Source organism: Ictalurus punctatus, chromosome 13 (genome assembly GCF_001660625.3).
Source record: "Ictalurus punctatus breed USDA103 chromosome 13, Coco_2.0, whole genome shotgun sequence".
Lineage (NCBI taxonomy): Eukaryota > Metazoa > Chordata > Actinopteri > Siluriformes > Ictaluridae > Ictalurus > Ictalurus punctatus.
The window spans coordinates 19,789,149-19,810,042 of record NC_030428.2 but is presented as its reverse complement, the minus strand read 5'-3'; the positions used below and the strand labels follow the sequence as shown (position 1 = coordinate 19,810,042).

General features: G+C 39.4%; 2 protein-coding genes across 9 annotated transcripts in view; both read left to right on the top strand.

The window, feature by feature from the left end:
- tmem94 (transmembrane protein 94) overlaps positions 1-5,763 on the top strand; it is a 33,129-nt gene extending 27,366 nt beyond the window's left edge. For 4 of the 7 annotated variants that reach the window (XM_017484104.3, XM_017484107.3, XM_017484108.3 and 1 more), the window contains 5 exons: positions 231-379; positions 470-555; positions 1,453-1,546; positions 3,323-3,505; positions 3,632-5,763. In XM_017484104.3, coding sequence (XP_017339593.1) covers positions 231-379; positions 470-555; positions 1,453-1,546; positions 3,323-3,505; positions 3,632-3,704 — 585 coding nt within the window. In that variant the 3' untranslated portion in view covers positions 3,705-5,763. The other 3 variants (XM_053685094.1, XM_017484105.3, XM_053685095.1) reach the window with 3 other exon arrangements.
- Positions 5,764-6,586: 823 nt separating this feature from the next.
- On the top strand, positions 6,587-20,410 carry tdrkh (tudor and KH domain containing). 2 transcript variants are annotated; one of them, XM_017484368.3, is made up of 15 exons: positions 6,587-6,731; positions 9,862-10,020; positions 10,450-10,541; positions 10,752-10,944; positions 11,059-11,198; positions 12,025-12,337; positions 12,839-13,005; positions 13,091-13,266; positions 13,364-13,428; positions 13,528-13,679; positions 14,229-14,342; positions 14,444-14,498; positions 15,481-16,551; positions 18,295-18,379; positions 19,752-20,410. In XM_017484368.3, the coding sequence occupies exons 2-14, from the start codon at positions 9,894-9,896 to the stop codon at positions 18,348-18,350; spliced, it is 2,721 nt and encodes a 906-aa protein (XP_017339857.1). In that variant the 5' UTR covers positions 6,587-6,731; positions 9,862-9,893; the 3' UTR covers positions 18,351-18,379; positions 19,752-20,410. The 2 variants fall into 2 exon arrangements, with proteins under 2 accessions (XP_017339857.1, XP_017339859.1); XM_017484370.3 differs by lacking the exon at positions 15,481-16,551 and having other exon boundaries at positions 6,591-6,731.
- The last annotated feature ends 484 nt before the right edge of the window (positions 20,411-20,894 follow it).

The following is a 20,894-nucleotide window of genomic DNA, read 5'->3' as shown; positions in this document are numbered from 1 at the left end:
CGTTCATTTACAAATGTATGTAAATTAGTCTCAGAATTAGCATCAAGTGAGAGTACAAGTTGTTCTTTCATATTATGTCTGTATGACACACTAATGGGAATATAACTTCATTATAACTTCATTTAGGGATGAATATTAAAACTACTGATGAACTTGTGTGTTAATTTACACTCTTATTCATATGCAACTTTGATCGATAAAGGCCAGTGTGTATTTTATTCACTCCACAGACTCAGCAGTACTTCCTGGGTTGGTTCCTGCTCAAGTTTGGTCTGACAGTGTGTGTTTACCTGCTGGGATTTGGATTCTCCCTGCAGACAGTGTTTGCTAAAAATGCTAATGACAGCATTGTTAACAGTACCCATATCTTTACTGCTAGGTACACACACCAAACACTATAGATTACCATGGCCAAGAGTGCTTTTATTATTGATTAACAGGTTAATCGCGTCTTTATTTCTGATTGCAGCTCATCTGAAAAGTGGTTTCATGAATTATCGAATGGTCTGCTGCTCATCCAGAAAGTCATGGCAGGCTTCCTGGCTCTGCATACTGGTAAGCCCGACTTACAATGACTGCTTATTATGAGTAAAGTGAAACATCGCTCAATATGTTTACATGGACAACACTAATCCGATATTAACCAGATTAAGATAATACTCTGAAGAAACTACCATGTAAACAGCGATTATTGATGACCTTAATCCGTCTAAAGTCATACTCGTAGTAAACACAAATGGAATTAAGACATTTGGAGTATTCCTGTTTTAGTCGCATTATCGACGTGCGTTACAGACATGTACACACCTTAATCACATTATTAACGTCATGTGGGAGTTTTCACCGCATTGTGCGACAGGACACGTACACACACGGCAGTGCTCAACCGTTTAACGGCAAACAAGAGAGCACGTCTGCGTCCGAAACCGCGTACTTACCTGCTATATAGTAGGCGAAATACATGCATCTCAGCTACTATATAGTACGTAAGTATGCGGTTTCGGACACAGCCCACGGCTTCAAGCAGTCGTCTATTTGTGCGTATAGCATGATAAATAATTAACTGTACTCGAAGCTTTCATAAAATTAAGAATGAAACACCCAGAACTGAATACGGTACCATAACGGAGACGAACTGTATGTCGATACGTGAAATTCTGGAGGGACGTCGGACAGCGTGGCGTGGGGACATAATGACGTGCTGTTAATCGATCTATGTTCTATAAGATGTAAAATGGGAACTTGAAAGGAATATTCTAAAATCAACTCATGTAAACACCTTAATCAGAATATTATCTTATTTAGAATAAAGTCAGTAATTAGATTATTGCTGTCCATGTAAACGTAGTCACTGAGTAATGCAATGTCATGCACTTGTGATGGTATGATGATCTATTTAAGTGATATTACCATCTCTCTCTTTCTCCCTCTCTCTCTCTCTCTCTCTCTCAGTGGTTATTTCTTTTAGCTATGTGCACCGTTCTCAGCCACTCTGGAGGAAGAATCCTTTCAGCAACATATGGTGGTGTCTCACCGTGCCTCTTGTGTGAGTGTCTGTGTTTCACATCGCATGCAAATGTGGAGGTGAGGGGTGGGAGGGTTGGGGTGTGTGTTCTAGGCGACTGGTGTAGAGAGGTGGTTCACAGGAAGTCATGTGGTTTTACACTTCACTCTTCGATCCCTGTAGCTGCTTCCATATTTGGAGTTGTTGACAACTGAAAGGTTGCAGCCTCCTTACATGATGAACAAATCCACAGATTGAGGTGTGGCTGCTGATAAAAAAAAAATATATATCATTAGCACCTTGACATGATCAACATATCACTTCTTTCTATTTTATGTCTGAATGTGTTCACTGTAATACTGCCAAAGATAGCATAATAACATGGTTCATGAAGACATGGTACATTTTAATACCACTATTTTCTGGTGCCGTTAATCCATTTTCCATGTTGTATCTTTTGAACCATCGACACTTGTCTCAAGGCTAGTTGCTTGCTACTTGCTATGATTGAAAAATAGGTTGCAACCAGGTTTTTTTTTTCTTTGTTTTTTTTTTTTATAGACTGCTGGACGTCATTAATGCACAGTAACCAAAGATAATTATGATCATTGGCAATATAATGGAAAGCCTGAATGGCATTTAAATGGTGTCTTTGATGATGGAGATTGTGAGGTCAGTAGTGTAATATCAGTGAGTGTGATTGTTAGAGGAGAGTGCAAGCTGCTGTGAATTGCTTGGAGAGAAAGATATCCAAACTTCCATGCATGAGATCATCTCAGTTTGGTGAGTGCTGGACACTGACACTTTTCCACATGGACACAGTTTGCATCTGCCTGCAGTGTTTTTGATGAACCGAGTTTGTTCTTTTTTTCAAAATATACACAGCATGTTCATTTAAAACACAGTGACTTTGAACAAGATAAAGAAGAAGTTACTAAAGATGAATGAATGAAAGCAGTAGATGCGCCATGCTTCGCCATACATGCACCATATATACTCTCATGTTAATGAGTGTGTTCCACAAGCTTCATATCTGACCCCCAACAAGAAAGTAAAAAAAAAAAACTCATACTCCTTTGACTTTTTTTTTGTTGGGTTCCTCGGGATGGCCCGTGAACTTGTCCCTTTCCCTTGTTACAAATTTGACTTTTCTTCACACTTAAATTTGATTTTATTTTTATTTTTTTTTAAATTCTTATTAACCATGACCAATTACCTTATTATTGGCTAGTCGCAATTGATTATTATAATCACTTGATCACCTTAGTTTACAATTCCGAAATTTTGGTTTTTACCCATTAAATGTAGGCTCGTATAATAGTGGTATCAGTTAGGTGAGTGACACATCTACTAAAGGTAGAAAAAAAAAGAAACTGAAAGAAGCTGTGAAACAAGCCTGGAAAAGCATCACAAAAGAAAAAGGCAACCGTTTGGTGATGTCAATAAGTCGCCAGCTTTATGCAGTTATTGTAAGCAAGGGATATGCAACCAAATATTAAATGTTATTTACTATAACACTGTCTGTTCCAATACTTTTGTTCACCTACAAATTGGGTGGTCTGACACAAAAGGTAGCATGCTCGAAGCTGTTGAACACATCCAGACGTAAATATCAGGAAATGAAAGCTGATATTCTGATCTGTCGTCTCATCATATTCATCTTTTGATCTCAAACCCAAATGTCTTCAGTGTATAGCAAAACCAAGAGAATTGGCCTTGCTGTTTTAATACTTTTGAAGGGGACTGTAATGTTAGCGCACCTCTAAATGCTAAACTAAATGCTTGGTTCTACATTTCTCCTCTCTCTCTCTCTTATAGGCTGTTGGGTCAGGTGGTGCAGGCTATAATAGATTATCATTTATGGCACGACAGAAGTAATAATGGCAAGACAGGTCTGGACTTTACATTAAGCCATGTGCCCATGGAGGTGTGGCTGTTGGGGTCACTGTCCACTGTGCTGGTGGTGCTGATCAACGAGGCTGTCAAACTGCACGAGATCAGGTACGGCCCGATCCGATCGAGAGAGAAGTCAAACGTTTTCATTCTGATTGTCGGACTGTGTAAATGAAATATATTCACCTTTTAGAGTGCATTAATTGCTTTTAATATAAATCTTGTCCTTTTCAGGGTCCGTGTGCGTTACCAGAAGAGGCAGAAGCTCCAGTTTGAGACGAAGCTAGGAATGAACTCTCCTTTCTGAGCTGCTGTAACACGAGTCTTTTTTTGCTGTAAGATCACTGTTCCCATTGATGAGCAGTGGAGTAAGAGGAGTTGTGTTTTTTTTGTTTTTTTCTCAGTGCCTCACTCCTGACACTAACTCACAAACTCTGTGCGTTCCAGCATCGCTTCAAGCCACCAGAATACCGAGACGGCATCTATTCTCCATCACTAGCTTCCACGTTCAAATTTTCTTTACCTCTTATGGTGTGAGTTATGTGTATGCATGCTCCCTGTGGTTTGGCTAGGAGAAAACTGTAGTGTTATGAGTTTAGTACAATTGGTGTACAACTAAAGTTATCTTAAAAATGACAGGATGATTATAGATGGACAATCTCCTTACCTTGTAATGTAACGGTATGCAAGACGAGTGTGGAAGTTTTAATAAGGCACATTATGTGTTGACTCTGATTTTAATGATAAGCTAAAGAACTGTAGGACTTAGGAGGATATTTTTCGGTGGTTATAGGTAGCGTTTAGAAAGCAGAAGCAACGCGCTGTTTTGTCTTCATGTACGTTTCTTCACACCAAATACTGAGGAATCTTTTACATACATTGTCAATGTTTTTGTACATCCTTCCAAATACCTCATGTCTAATGCTTGCCACAGAGATAGTTTTGCACTTACACCAACTCAAGTAAGTTTATTCAAATAAATAAAAAGGTGTGCTTATCAAACGACACTATAAGAGTGGAACCGCTTTTAACGAATGCTCTGACTTGATATGTGTCAGCCAAAATAAGAGCCAAAATTTTGCTTACTCGCACATCCTTTGATCAGATGGATCACTATAGCAAATCAATTCTCTACACTTCTGAACTCTAACCATTTCATTCGAGTCCACAGATGACAGTCTTGTTATAGGTTATACTGGTGTGATTGAGTTTATGGCTGTTCTACCTCTTGCTGATTGCCTCGAAAATATTCTACATCATCAGTGGCTCAGTTGTCAAGGTAAAGGTTGTGAGCGAGTGATCAGAAGATCAAATCTAAGGCTCTCCAGAGAACCACTTCAGGTTTCTTGAGCAAGGTTCTGAATCCTCAACGGAGCGTCACGTTGGGTAAATGCATCTGCCAAACGAATAAATGTAAATAGAAATGTTTAAATTGGGAAAAAAGGGGGCTTTACTGATCAATATGTGATTATTAATATGGTTTATTGAAACTTACCAGCATTTCTTCTTCCTTAGAGGTGATGTTCTGTTTAAGGCCAAGCAAAACCTCGCTGTGGCTTTAATGCAGTGTGGCCACTAAAACATTGCTTCAGTTTGCCTGCATCACTTTCTTCCACTTTCTCACCCATTTTGCCGACTTCTAATCTTCCATGTACTTCTCCTCTCACTGAACACCATATAGAGTAGTAGGAGCTCTTCATGCCTTTTAGCTCTTTTTCATATCTATTAAGCTACCTTTAGTATAGATGTGTTGTAAGTACTTATTCCTTATGCTTATACATGACTCCATCCTACTAGTCTTAACCAGCCTTTACTTAATAGTCCCTGCATCTGATGCACTTATTTATTTATTTATTTTACGGCACACATGTCTGTATTTTTTATGGATAGTGCATTATATTTAAGAAGGCCTTTTCCCACACAGTTGCTCTGTCTGAATATGTGCACAACATCATGACTTGTGTCTTTACTGTACTCTTTTCACCATGTAGGCAGATCGTCACGTTTATACACAGAATGTATTAAAATAGTGTTGGTCCTCCTGCTATGTTTCCACCTCAGGGCGGTTTGAAACATCTGTATAAGCATCTGTGTATCAGACAGGGCAGTGATATGAAACAGGCGTTAACTGAGTGAGAGTCTAACTGCTGCTTTAGTGCTGGTATAGAAATGATAGAAGGTGACATGTTTGGGTAATCAGCAGAGAAGTTTGTATTATTTTTTTTTGTTGTTGTTGTTTGTTTGTTTTAATGCACTGATCAGTTCTGTGTATTGTTCTGTTTTCAGCTTGTGTAATGGAGCATGATTGCACAACTTTTTTTGTATAGTTCTGGAATATTTTTGAATATAGGAAATGATTAAATATACGTACATGTAATTTTTTTTGACGTATATGCATGACTTAAGACATTCACGAATGCAACGGTTAAACTTTCGAGAATGTTGGATCTTGCATGCACTGCAGATGTTGCTGGGGCTTCCATCATTCATATCAGCCTTAGCCAGCCCTTTGGAAACATGCCCAGTCTCTCTATTGTACAAATAATTGTGCAAATAATAAGAACAATAAAAAATAAACCTGCATTGGTTGGTGCCAGCTACTCATGAAAAGATTGCTATTTGTGAATGTTCACAAAGTTTATAAATTTTTAAGATATTTTTAAGATGTCATTGATTTGTATTTTTTTTGCCAATTGATTTGTGATCTTTTAATAAATATCTTCATTTCTAAAAAAAAAATATATATATATATATATATGGTGTTATGTTTTGTATTAAATATAAAACAGGAACGTGATGACCTTCTGTGAATATTTTTTTAATAATGTGACAGATTTTGATTTAATACATTTTTATAAAACTTGCTGTATTTGAGATATTTAGTTTTGAGTTTAATTGACTGGTACCTTGAATTTGATGTATTCAAACCACAATAACTTACAGTCTAACATGGTTTCAGAATAAATAAATAAATAAAACAACTAATGACTACTATAAATAAACATCATACATACAAAGTTTGAATACTGATTTATATAAATATTAGTATTGAGGTCATAAAATATTTCTCGCCCCAGCCTTGCATCGCTAGCAGTGTGCCAATACTTCTCAGCCTCCAGTTGGGGGCGTGGTCACGCTGTAGGTTCCGCTCGTGATTGGTTACCGAGGTTTGACCTGCCAAATCTCAGCCAATCGGCTGTGTGTAATTCCGGGCTGTGCTACAGACCTGCACTAGTTAGCAAGCAAGACATTACTTTGACTCATGGTCAGAAGGTTAACAGCGTTTGCTAAACCGTGAAAGATTGCGTTTCTTATCTCCGGTCACATTTGAAAGGTAATTATAGTGTATCTGTTAAGTGTTTACATTTTGCTTGCTCTTTAAGTTCAGCATATAGTTTTAAAATCGGCCAGGGTGTGAAGGTGACTAGCGCGCGCGTGCGTTGTTGCTGTTTCATGCTTCATATTCGCCATGTGCATTATATTTGTATACAATCCTTATCCATCTCTTCATCTTGGATAACTAACACTGCATTAGCTTTCCCTGATCTCCACACTGTGTACAGTATAACCAGTTCACTAGAAGGACGCCATCCCTGCTGAAAACAAACAAACAAACAATAGAAACAATCATAGAATTTGTAATGGTTTTAATTGTTATAATGGGAATTATAGTATTGGTTTTAATGGAAACTGTAAGGGTCCCTGTGGGTTTCTACTCGTAATTTGTTGCCTTCAACTGGTGGAATATGTCTAGTGGATACTATTAATGGTGATGGTTTTAATGGTTACCTGATGGTTTGTAATGGTATTTGTAGTGTAAACCATTGGTTTTTCTTTGATGGTTTCTATTCTTTGGTAATATATTATCTTTATCCTCATAATAATAATAATAATAATAATAATAATAATAATAATAATAAATAACTGCCAATTGTTCTGCTTGGCTCCTTTTCCACCGTTTTGGAAAACCAATTGTTGATGGGTAGAATATGAGACACAGAAAGCACCTTGCTTATAGCTTATTAAAATGACCAAAAAAAAAAAAACTGCTTTAAGTGTAAAATAAATTCTTCAGACCGTCTCGGCACAGATTTCTTTCACGAACGTTATTACAGTTCATGCAAGAATTTTCTGGCTGTTTAGCTTATTCCTGAACTTTCCACAGACAGAAGACATGTTTTTGAGTTATTGAGGTTTGCATTTAATACAAGGGACAGGTCAAACAATCTAATCATTACACTATATGCTCGAAGGTTTGTTGACACCTGACCATCACACCCATGTGGGGGTCTCCTCAACCACCATTATTGTGTAGTATCCGCCTGGATGATGCGACGGCAGCCATAGTGCACCAGAACCACACACCAGCTATTAGAGGAGAGGAGAGAGTGATGTAGCCAATTCAGAGATGGAGATTATTAGGGGGCCATGACCGAGAACGGCCAATGGGGGAATTTCACCAGGACACAGGTGAGGTCCATGAAAACATGGCTTGAAAAAAGTTGGTGTGGAAGAACTCGAGCGACCTGCACTGAACCCAGACCTCAAACCTACTAAACATCTTTTGGGATGAATTGGAACACTGACTGCACCCTAGACCTCCTCACCAAACATCACTGCCTGACCTCACTAATGCTGTTATGCCAGAATCCTAACAGCTGTGCTCCAAAATTTAGCAGAGATCCTTCCTAGAAGACTGGAGACTGTTAAAGCAGCAAAGGAGGGACCAACACTATATTAATGCCCATGGTTTTCACACAAAAGAAAACAAACACACCGGGGTCTTCTGGTCAGGTGTCCACATTCTTCAGGTTATCATATAGTGTATAAAATCTCACTAACACATTTAGTAAAGTCAATAACTTAAAAGTTGTGATTTCCACCAAAATAACTATGCATGTACGCTTGATGGACCCCACTTTGAGAAGCACTAGTTTTCTCAGTAGTGTTCGTTCAATCTAATGGTTGTGCTAGACCTAAAATCTGGATAGGCTGGGTATAAACCTGTATAAACAGGTGAAGGACCACAGTACAGTCCCTTTAATTTAAATTAATTCACTCATACACAAATTTGATTTGTGCAACACATTGGACAGTAGACATTGTCAAAAAACAAACAAACAAACAAAGCAGCTTTTCGGTAAGCCGGTAAGCAGATTTAGATTCTTAATGAGGAAGCCAGAGTCTCAAGGAAAAACTCCCTGAAACAATAAGGATACCGTATAGATCTGTAAAGAGAAAAAGCTGAACAGTACAAAGTGTGTTTATGGGATGTTCAGTATGAGCATAATGTCCTGGGATGGGCACAGGACAGTCTTTCTGATTACAGCAGCAGTCCTTATGTACAAATCTACAGTATCCAGGTGAGATGATCCACTAAAGCAAGGTTGAGTCTTGGACGTAAACTGTTTTTGAGAAGTGCAGATCTTAATGGAGTCAATGTGGGAATAGAGGCAGAAGGTGAGTGGCAGCAGGAATGCACATAGAGCTCCAGAGAGAGAGAGAGAGGGCAAGAGAGAGGGAGTAGACTATTACTTATGCTAATATTATAAAGTGGTTTAAAGGGGTGTACATTGAAAACTGGTGCTGTTCCTGCTGTAGTAGAATTCCTTCTTTGTCTCGATTATGACTTCGCTCCAAGATGTGATTTATGAGCTTTTAGTCTTTGCTGATGTGAGGGTGAGCTTAAGAGGATTCTGTGGTTGCAGTTCTGCATGTTTCTTTTCCAGTAAGAACCATTTTGCCTGGTGGGCATACTCTGTACTGCAAAATGGTATATCTTGTTTTACTAGTAGTCCAGTGAAGTGTGGTTTTAACTCCATACTTCTATGCTCCTTACCAATCCATTAGTTCACACCCCATGGCCTTGTGGAAGTCTGACAGAAACATAGAGGCTGCTAATGGGAATGTTTGAGAGAGGAAAAAAACAACAAAACTGGTGCCATGAGAAGTGGCATAGTCCAGCCTCTTTTGAGCTGCTTTACTGCATACTTGTGATTTTCAGGAGCTTATCTAATGTCGCAGACCTTCTATTTATTAAATGCGATGTTTGTGAGAAAAGGCCATTTTTCTCACAAAGGTTGCATTAAGGTACAAGCCAATAGCCAGTCTGCCTGTACTAGAGATCTTCATAGCAGAGCAGATAAACAAGCTCTGTTGTTTATCTGAATTCTTTGTTTTGTTCAACTTGAGATGTCTTTAGATAAAAGGTGTAGGTGCACTAGGGGGGAAAATACAACTGCATTTCATTTCCAAAAAAAAAAAAAAAAAGGAGAGAGAGAGACACTTAGTGTCATGGTGTCAGGTCCAGTTTTGCCCATAATATGGGTTATTTAGTTTGTATGCACTTCCTTGTTTAGAAGAGCCAGTCCATGGTTCAGAGCATCGGGATCGGTTCTTTACGGAAACTCCAGTACACACAGATCAAAAACACTCTATCCTATACCGTGTCTCTCCTGTCTCAGGTTCAGTCCAGTGCTTGGCTCAGCACAGCTAAATGGCAGTCGTACAGGAGGGTCCGTGGAAATGCCTGAGCACAGGGAAGAAGGTGGTGCTGGCTGCAGGCCTTTCTGTAGGGGCCACAGTGGGCTACATCTTGTACCGTCATATTCGGAGCAGCAGTGGTGAGAGATGTTTACCTGCTGTGATTCATCTTGTTTAATGTAGTGATCTGTTATTTTAGGGTTATAATGGTAAAACTCTTTTTCAAGGTTCATTTCATTAATTGTTTTTTTGTTGGGGTTTTTTTGGGGTCACTGTTCTGTTTGTATTGTGGCTTATAGCCAGCTCCAGAATTATTGGCATGCTTGGTAAAGACGGGTTAAAAAAAATAAATAATAAAAAAGAATCCCCCAGGTTCACATTACATGCACCATAGCCTGAAGATAGACATCTCTAGTCTACATAATTGGCATTAGTTATTCTACTATTTAGCACTGGCTGGGCAGCTCTGACTAGTTTGATTTTTATCATTGGATAAGATAAGTCATTGTAAAGATATTATCCAACTGCAGTTTTCTCTTTTTTTATTTAATTTATTTTTTGCTCTGCAGCTCAACAGCAAAAGACAGAACAGTCCAGGTTTTCTGTGCCCCTCGACGTGTACAGATCTATTGCAAGGCACCAGAGCACCTTTCTGGATCTAGTGAGTTTTTCTTTTCCTGATTTTATTTTGTTTCTCTGAGTGCCTGATTATTAAAAATCAAATTGTTTATAACATAGGAACATTTTCTTAGCTTGCTGTTCTGACTTTTCACCTAAACTGTACCAGATTGACAATGAATTGGTTACAAATGGCTGCAAAGGTTGAAATGTATGTATGTTTGTTTGTTTGTTTGTTTGTTTGTTTGTTTAGGTAAGTCAGAAGTCAGGCGCTAAGGTAAACGTTCTGCCGAATTCAGAGGATCAGAGCGCTGTGTGCTTCTTGCTCCAGGGCACAATGCAGCAGAACCTGTTGGCTAAATGTGCTCTGGAGAAACTGGCCAGTGACAGCGAGCTCATCAGTGATGTCTTAGAGGTGCCACAGACTGCCTTCGGACGAGTCATAGGTCCTGCACTAAACTTGACTTCTTAACATTTCTTGATTTCAAAATTGTTCTTCTGCCTCATTTGTTTCAGGAAAAAAAGTCAGTAGACTAATTAGAGAGCCTTTGGTGTGATAGGTCGTGGAGGCGAGACGCTGAAGTTAATTAGCCGTACATCAGGAGCTCGGGTGAACTGCCCACGTGAACGAGGTCGCGGCTTAGAGGAAAAGGGCAAGATTACGATCATGGGGACACGGCAGGAAGTACTACGTGCTAAGGTGAGGTGGTTGTATATGTTGTGAGGTTGTGAGGCGGTTGTATGCTCAATATAAGGTCTAAAGTAGCAAAACCACAACAGGGATGTTTCCTGCAGTGACTGGAAAATATACAACTTCAACAGGCAAATAGTTTAGCATAACCCTCTATCCACCACATGTATACAATTACCACAGAATCAAATTTCTGTATTTTTCCTTGTGTTAAAAAAAGAACAGAAAATCTGTCTACTCCAAACAATCCTATAATGCAAGTCTAAGAGCAACTGCTGAAGTCTCATCAATAAATATTTTACAATAATTGACCATAAAACAAGAATTAAAAAAAATACACCGGTTATAGTTGATCAATTATTATGAGACAGACATTAGAGAACTTCATATCAATGCTGCTCAGTGTAGTTTTATTTAACGTTCCATGACCGGAGCAACTTTCCATAATGGAGCTGCAGCTGCTCTTAGACGAGAGTTTTGAGTAAACAGTTTCAGTTTTTTTCTCAGGACAGAGAAAGCTGTCAGTCCTTGTTTGTGGTAATCACACATACTTCAAATGCTGTAGAGATTCGGCTGAAAATGGTGAAATATTCCTTTACGTTTACATTGATGGCATTTGGCAGATGCCCTTATCGAGAGCGACGTACATTTTGTTTCATTTCTACAACTGAGCAGTTGAGAGTTAATGGCCTTGCTCAAGGGCAGTATCGGGATTTTGAACCCATGACCTTCAGATCAGTATTCCAACGTCTTAACCACTGAAACCACTAATTAGTCTTAGGAACTCTGTTTCACAGCTTTTTTTGCTCTCTTTTTTGGTTTTGTTTTCCTTCAGGACATGATTATGGAGAAGGTGATGGAGAACGAGACGGTACGAAAACGGATCAGCCAGTCCTCTGCCCTGCGCCAGAAAAGGAAAGCTCTAGAACTGGAGCCAGTCCACAAACCTCAGGGCCCAGAAACTGTTCTCATCGAGAACATGAATGGAGATGATCTGCTCTCTCCACTGACTGAAGTGGGACTGATTCAGGCCAGTGGCTCTAATGGGTTTGCCAATAGTGGGGACCACACAACGGAAAATTCGCTTAGATCAGAGGAAGAGGAGATTTACTCACCAGCTTCACCATTGGAGTACTCAAAATTTGAAAGTAAGCACAGCAGAAGCAGTAGTGGTGTTGATGTAGTAGCTGAGGGTATTGTTTTGGGTTTTAAGTTTAAAAAAATGCCTAAAACGGTTCAAGCCCACTTTTTCTTTGATTTCCCATCAAATATAGCACTCACATTACTTTCTAAAATTGGGCAAAGGAAAGTTCTAGTCTTCTCTTTAGTCGATCACCATTTTGGTTTGCTCGTTGGGGAGTTGTATTAGTTTGTTGTAGTAGAGGTACAGTAAGTGACAGATCATGTGACCTGACACTAAATGAATGCAGAATTGCTGTATACCAAAATAATTTTCACCCTGTTAAAGCCGGCTGAGAAAAGTTGTCTATACTTATTAAACACTACTGAATATTACCATTTCCATCACCAACACTGACCCATTTTAAAGGCATTAAAATGTTTTCTGCCTAAAAGGGAATGTTTATTGTGGAGTATACAGTACAGTGGTCAGAATGCTCATTAATATTTCATCCGTCTCGTCTTACCAGTCCCGAGTCCAGACCTGAGCTTCCAGCCTGGTGAGCATTTGGAGGTGTATGTGTCTGCATCAGAGAATCCCCAACACTTCTGGATCCAGATCATAGGTGTCCGATCGCTTCAGCTGGACAAGCTGACTGCTGAGATGAGCCGTTTCTATAACGATGACACCTTGCATGTGAGTTTAGTGAGTTTCTCCTCGTTTCATAAATGTATCTTTTTAGCACACATGGTTAACTGGAAACGGTGTCCGTGCTGTCCAGGAGCACAGAGTGGACGCTATAGTTGTGGGGGACATTGTGGCTGCTCCTTATCAGGACCATGGCACATGGAACCGGGCTCGAGTGCTGGGCCTCCTGAGCTCTGGTTTGGTTGATCTGTACTACGTGGACTTTGGGGACAATGGAGAGCTGCCGCGGGATCAGTTACGCAGCCTGAGGTAGGAGTGATTGAAGTTCCTGAAGGAGATCTGAGTGATCTGTTCGTGTTGGTGTCTACTGGGACTGATCTTTTGTGCCGTTACTGTGCGGTTTTAGGAGTGACTTCTTGAGCTTGCCCTTCCAAGCCATTGAGTGCAGTCTAGCAGAAGTGCAACCTGCAGGTTAGTGCTCATGTTTGTAATGAAACCGTGAGAATAAAACATATGCCAGTGCAGATTTCATATTCTTATTCAAATAATTACACGTTATTATTGTTGCAGGAGATTTTTGGACAGAAGACGCACTGGACGACTTTGAGAGAATGACGTACTGTGCACTGTGGAAGCCTTTACTAGCTAAACTGTGCAGTTACTCGCACACTGAGATGTCTTCCTGGCCCAGTGTAAAGCTGTATGATAACAGCCAGGGAAAGGTCAGAGCACTTTCTATTTCAAAAATTAATAATTTTACAGTACAGCATTGTTGAATCCACAGTTTTGATCAGGAAGTGTTGATTTTAATTTTCTGTAACAGCAGCTCTGGCAGTAGTGCCAGCTGTAAGGCAAGTCACAAGTTTGCATTAATGCAATTAACTCATATTAATACACCATCTATAGTAACACCTAATTCACAGAGATTGTAACAATTACAATAAGTTTTTATTTATCGTTTTTTGATATGTTGAATGTAGGAAGTAATTTTTCACCATGAGTAGAGGAAGAGAGCGAGGAAAGAATGGTCTGGATGTCTGTTTTTAGCTGTTCTAGCACCAACACAATAGTTGTTCAATGATCATTGGAACTTGTTTCAGACGTTCTATTTCATTAAAGGTAACTATCAAAGGATAGCAATTTGTTGTGGTATAAGATGAATAAAACACTTGCTGTCACATGCTTTTATAGGAAAATGATCATTTGTCACCAACATACTGTAGGACCAGATATTTTGCATAAAATTTTCCCCACACGTGTGTGTGTATAAGGCTGTGGATCTGGGTGAAGAGTTGATTCGCTTGGGCCATGCAGTGAGCTGTCAGGATGAGGGGAGCGGGCTGAGAGGAGACCATGACGAGCCAAGGTCTCTGCAGAAATTGTTGGTAAGTAATATTAAACACCACGTTTCTCTCTAAATTGGAAATTGGGAAATTTTCTTGGCTCCAAACATCAAACGAACAAATGTCTTGTTGCTTGTTTACAGGATGACATGACCGGGGCCACCTCAGAGTTGAGTATGTCCTGCATAAGCTTGTCAGGTTAGTTCCAAAAGTGCCAGAGTTTACTTCAGGGACTGGTTACACCAACAGATCTTAACCGAGGCAGTCTTTACTGCTCAAAAGGTTTGGATTATTAAACAGGACTTGCGCCTAGACTCAGATAAGCTGAGTCTGACAAGAACTCTTGCTGAGAAACCTGTGTTCCTAAGCAAAATTGCCAGTTGTTAGACTACTACTAGCCCAATACCCATTACCTTGCTGACTCATGCTAACAGCAGTGGAACAAAAAAAATGCAGAAGTAACTTTTCTAATGTTTAAAAATGTAAATAGTAATTGAATTATACAATCTGCACAAAGCCACAAAAAGATGTGCGTTAGGTTTCACAAATATTTTTCATTATTTGCAAGTAACAAAATGTCAAATGTCACTCTTCAAATCGGGACTGAGATTGAAAGGGTCAAACTTTGGCTTCTGTCTGTTGGTACTGTTATTGGTACTTATTTAATGTTAATTTTACGTTATGTTTTGAATTGTTGTCTTGTTACACAATATACACCTTTTAATGTTTGTTTTTATATATTAATTTAGGTGCGTAGCTTCGCCCCCCATGGGGCTGCACATTTTTGCAGTCAGTAATAGACCTGATGCAATGGCTAGTGCTTAAAATAGATATTATAAAAGCAAATAGTCAATGTGAGTTGATTCCTGCTCCTGGCTAGGCATGACATTTATGCCTGATCTTAATTTTTTTTTAAAAAAGTCTTAAAGTGATTCAGAGAAGGTTATGAACAGCTAAGTATTCAATCAAGTGTTTTCCCTGTTGGTGAAAATGGCCCTGAACTCAAATGTGCATGAGTTTTATAATTTTGTGTCTTCAACACGATATACAGCCGGAGAGCGTAACATGGAGGTAAAAGGCCTGGCCTGGCAAATCCTCCAACAAATCATCACCCCATCACACTTTTATCAGATTACATGTCTCTCTATAAATAACAACAATTTAGACATCGTGTGTTAAGGTTCTACATATCCATCAGTGGCAAAGCAGTTGACTTGGTCTTCTTCGAGCTGCCCCAGCTTTTTAGATGTCGAGCGAGCTGATGTAGACGGGAATTCCTCCGACAGTCTCATGGCTCCTTCTTCGTCGCTACTCTACTCCACACCGTCTCTGAGCCTGAGTGAGCTGGTCAGCCATGTTCTCGATTCCTCAGGCTCAGTGCTGTCTCCGCCGAGCCCGGATCCAAGACTCATTCCTCACCAGAGCCTCATGACCTGCTCAGACCTTCCAGCAGCAACACAAGTAAAGCATATGCAAGGGTTCTCATCAGTCACAACATCCTCCTCATCTGCCATAGATGTCGTGACATCAGCACTGGATTCGATCAGTCTGAGTGATAGTGTCTTCCTTGGGACATTCTCTAGCAGCAGCAGCAGAAGCAGCAATGTCACATCTCCTTCAGAGCTGATGGAACCAGACTCTTCTCTCAGTACCTGCAGTGAGCGTGTGTTTAGCAGTAGGAGTAGAAGTAGTGATGGAATAAGAGGTGTCTGGTATGACCTTACGTCTTCTCAGGACTCCTGTGAGACGTCCCTCAACACCACCACGCCCACATCATCCACAGCTTCCTCGTCCTCCTGTCCAACTTCCTCATCCTCCTGTCTGACTGAGTCTGAGGACACGACCCCTGTGACCTCCTCCTCTGAAATCTATGTCGGCTCTGACCTGTCAAGTGCTGAGGTTGCAGAAATGCCTGATGGAGATCCATCTGAACCAAGCAAGTCTCACCAAAAGTGTAGTGTTACCTGTGTGTGTGATAGCAGCAGTAGTGACAGTGATGTCATTTACATTGGTGCTACTAAATCTATGTCTGACCCCTCTGTTAATGGAGCTAATAATTCTGATGATTCTACATCTAAGATCAAAGTGAAAAAGCAACAGTTAATAACAGGAAGGACCAATGTCTCAAGTGAACGCCTTGCTGAAGGTTTAAAAGAAAAGAAGGAGGAGGTCTGTGAAGAAGCTATGCTAAGAGAGAAAGTCCTGGAACTTGAAAACAAGAAGGCGAACAGTGGAGACGGATCAGTAAGAGGTGCTGCTGGTTTAATGGATAACATGGATAAAGGAAAATTCTAGTGTATTTTAACCTAATCACTAAACACCACACCTGTAGCATATGTGTAATTTATCACAGAGCAGGATTTCAGCATGGTTTCCCTGTACTCCCTGTTTACTCACTTATACAGGTGCATCTCAAAAAATTTGAATATCGTGGAAAAATTCTTTTTTTTCCATAATTGAATTTAAAAAGTGGACCTTTCATATATTCTAGATTCATTACACATAAAGTTAAAGATTTAAAGCCTTTTTTTGGTTTTAATCTTGATGATTATGGCTTACAGCTCATGGAAATCAAAAATCGAGTATCTCAAAATATCAGAATAAAGAATTTATAATGCAGAAATGTCGACCTGAGAAGAGCTCTAATCAGCTAATTAACTCAAAACACCTGCAAAGTCTTTAATCTCAGTCTGGTTCAGTACACACAACTACAATCATGGGGAAGATGAAAGAAATTTTGCATTTCATTTGGAAATCAAGGTCCCAGAGTCTGGAGGAAGAGTGGAGAGGCACAGAATCCAAGGTGCTTGAAGTCCAGTGTGAAGTTTCCACAGTCAGTGATGATTTGGGGTGCCATGTCATCTGCTGGTGTCGGTCCATCGTGTTTTCTCAACAAAAAAAAATTACTTTTCCACGATATTCAATTTTTTTTTTAGATGCACTTGTAGTAATATTTGAATGCTGAGTTCATGAAAAAGTGGGAACTGAAGTTTTTAACTGGGTAGGTCCATTAGTACAGCTCATAATCCCCAATCAAAAAACCTGACTTTCTCAGGTGGTTACATTTTGCCAAGTTGGAAATTCATCACATCATTTTTAACATGACTGTACCCATAAGTAAGAACATGGAAAATCGGTGTATTTTAAGCCAGCTACCTACCTTTTTTTAAGCATATTATGTTCATTTTTTTCCACTCTATTAATGGCAAAATACGAACTCCTTCACCCTACATCCATTTGAACATAAATCATGCACTAAACAAACTATCATGTTTAAAAGCTATTTGAGAGCTTTCAATATATTCTCAGAAGCCAAACAAGCATGAGCTTACTATGAATATCTATTTTTCCTGACCCCCAGTGGAGGTTGTGTGAATGCTTTGAGGTGTGAAGAAGAAACTTCAGATTTCCCACTTGTCTTGAAGGCTGTGTTAAAGAATTTGGGACCATTAATAATTGTGTAAATAATAAATACAAACTACAAATTTGTTCAGTCTAAACAAATAAAGGTTTTAGGATGGGACAAACATGAGGAAAATGTCTTACCAATGACATTTCCTCCAACTTTCAAACAATGGAGCAGTACAGCACTAAATATTTGGTTATTTACCTTTTCCATAATATGTTTCATGCTATAAACTGCTAGTCGTCCCCCCCCCCCCCCCCCCCCCCCTTGCACATAGACTACATTTGTGGTGGATGGTGATTGGAATGAAATACACGCATGTCCACTGGAGCACTATGGGAGTGGCTAATTCTCAATTCAGAAGATAAAACCGCTCACTATAGCTGGAAGATGTGGTTAAGATGGGGTTTCTTCACAGAAGCATAAAGAAATTAATATCACAGCACAGGGTAGTATGGGATTTGTGTGTTTTTCTTTAATATTGTTCACAATACAGTGTTTTAAACGGGTGCACAGAATTGAGTGGTCTTTTGTCACTGTGTATTCCATGTTTGTTTTTGTTTTTTTCTTTTGTTTCATCTTTTGCAGAAGTTGCCTCAATATCTGGAAGTGTAGATGATGTTCTCGAAGACGAGTTTAACTGATAAAAGGCCAAAGTCATGTATTCACATTGGTAAGACAAGCATAAACCTTTATGTAGGGTCTTTTACCCACCCATTTATACCGCAGCGCTGTCGAATTTAATTGGTCAGAATGTGATCCCCCCCCCCCCTCCCTCCCCCCCGACAGTAGTGATGGGTGCAAGGCAAATCTTAAGTTTATATTTATATGTGCACATTCTAATACACTATATGGCCAAACGTTTGTGGACATCTGACCATCGCACCCATATACGCTTGTTGAACATCCCATTTCAGATTTAGTCCGCCTTTGCTATTTTAACCTTCACACTTCTGAGAAGGCTTTCCAATAGATTTTGGAGCGTTTCTGTGGGGACTTATTCTCATTTAGCCACAAGAGCATTAGTGAGGTCAGGCAATGATGTCTGGTGAGGAGGTTTGGCATGTAGTCAGTGTTCCAGTTCATCCCAAAAGTGTTCAGTGAGGTCAAGATTCCGTGCAGGAGACTTGAGTTCTCCCATACCAGCCTTGGCAAACCATGTCTTCATGGACTTCTCTGTCTGCATAGGGACCTTGTCATGCTGGAGCAGGTTTGGGCTCATGGTTTGGGCTCATGGTTTGGGCTTAGTTCCAGTGAAGAGAAATCTTAATGCTGCAGTATACAAAGACATCCTATACCATGGGATGTGTGCTTTCACTTATGTGAGCTTCCAACTTTGTGGCAACATCTTGAGGAAAGACCACAGGCGTGTGATCAGGTGTCCACAAACTTTTGGCCATATGGTGTATGTGATTGTTTCTGGAGTAGCAGTTAATTCACAGGGACACTGAACAAAAATAGATTTAACAAAAATGTGTAAGTGTTGTGACATTTCCTGTGAGGGAAAACTAGCATTTTTGGAAGGAGTCTCCAGTAGAGTGCTTTGTTCAGGATAAAGCTGTAACATTACATTTTCAAAAGGGAAAGTCTTCAGGAAGGAGGGTTTCTTGTTCAAATGAGCTGCATTTTGTTATCTTATTCATTTCAAGAGAGGGGAAAAGAGAGAGGGTGAAAAAACATCTGTTTGTAGCTTCTGTAACAGGAACCATCTAACTAATGTTACACGGACAATCCACGACATTAAACGTAACTATAATCAGATTAAAAAGTACAGTGTGTCATTCTTTAATAAATTAAATAATAATAAAATAATAATCTTTGGCAAATTTTTTTATGGAACAATGAAATAAAACACATCAAGGGGTCTGTTATTAGAAAATAATCATTACCACCCTGTCATTGATTGTTTTCTTATAATAAGACAACTCATCGTGTTTTATTCCTTACATATGCCATTAAATACATTTTGATTAAATTAAAGATGTGCTCATTAGTTTTGATGTGATTTGAATGACTGTTTTTTGTTCTTTGTCTTTTCCTCTCAGAGACCACCTGTATACACTCTGCTGACATGGACCTCATGCTTCCTATCTGCAAACACAAGCCTTATCTCACTGTGCTATATGTTCTGTTTATTTCTTTGTCACTTTTTTCTGGTCTGTTGCTGTCAGTGTAAGATTTTGTTTTACTCACTTTGTACTGAACTACATGAGAAGATTTAAGTGATGACCAGAGGAGAAGTGGAGCTCAGGGACTTTGAAAGTGTGTGCTATGGAAATGAACCTCAGTATTATTCTAGTTGTGCACTTGGGTGATTAAATAGTTTTTATGGAAGTTGTTTGAAAGCATGTGTAATTAATTTACTGTAACTTTTGTTATTTATGTTGTGCATTTCAGTGTTTATTAACATGCTTGTAAACACCTATTATAAGGATATGAATATAATAAAATAGAGTATTGTTCTACTCTGGTCTCTTTCTCCTCATATTTAGTGTTCCTTGTTCATATAGGAACTGTTTTAAAGCTCTTTTCAGTGTTGTTATTCAGAATGTAGGCCTGAAGTTGATCTAAGACACAGTTTATCTAATTGTAGAATTGAGAATTTTAATATGATGAATGAGTGTTTAAGTAGAATCGATATAACACTTGGCAGGATGTTCGACCACGTCACTTTACGTTTACTTCAAATAAAATTTCATATTGATTACAGAATCCTTTTGCTGATTTGTACATTTTTGCATGGCTTGGCACCATATCAGTACTGTCCACCACACCGGTTTTCTTTTTACCTTTTCAGGAAACTGGATTAGGACAATATTAATACAAAACAGTACACAATAGGGAGTTTGCATTCCAGTTAATGGAATTAAGTAATACTGAGTGCAGTATTAGTGGTTAGCACATTCACATCACACCTCCAGGGTTGGGGGTTTGACTCCCACTGTGGCCCAGTGTGTGTGGACTTTGCATGTTCTTCCTGTGCTGTGGAGGTTTCCTCCCCCAGTCCAAAGACTTGCATGGTAGGCTGATTGGAATGTCCAAAGTGTCCTTAGTTTATGAATGTGTATGTGATTGTGCCCTGCGATGGATTGGCACCCCGTTCAGTGTGAACCCTGCCTTGTGCCCCATGTTCCTTGGGATAGGCTCCAGGTTCCCTGCAACCCTGTAGGATAAGCGGTATAGAAAAT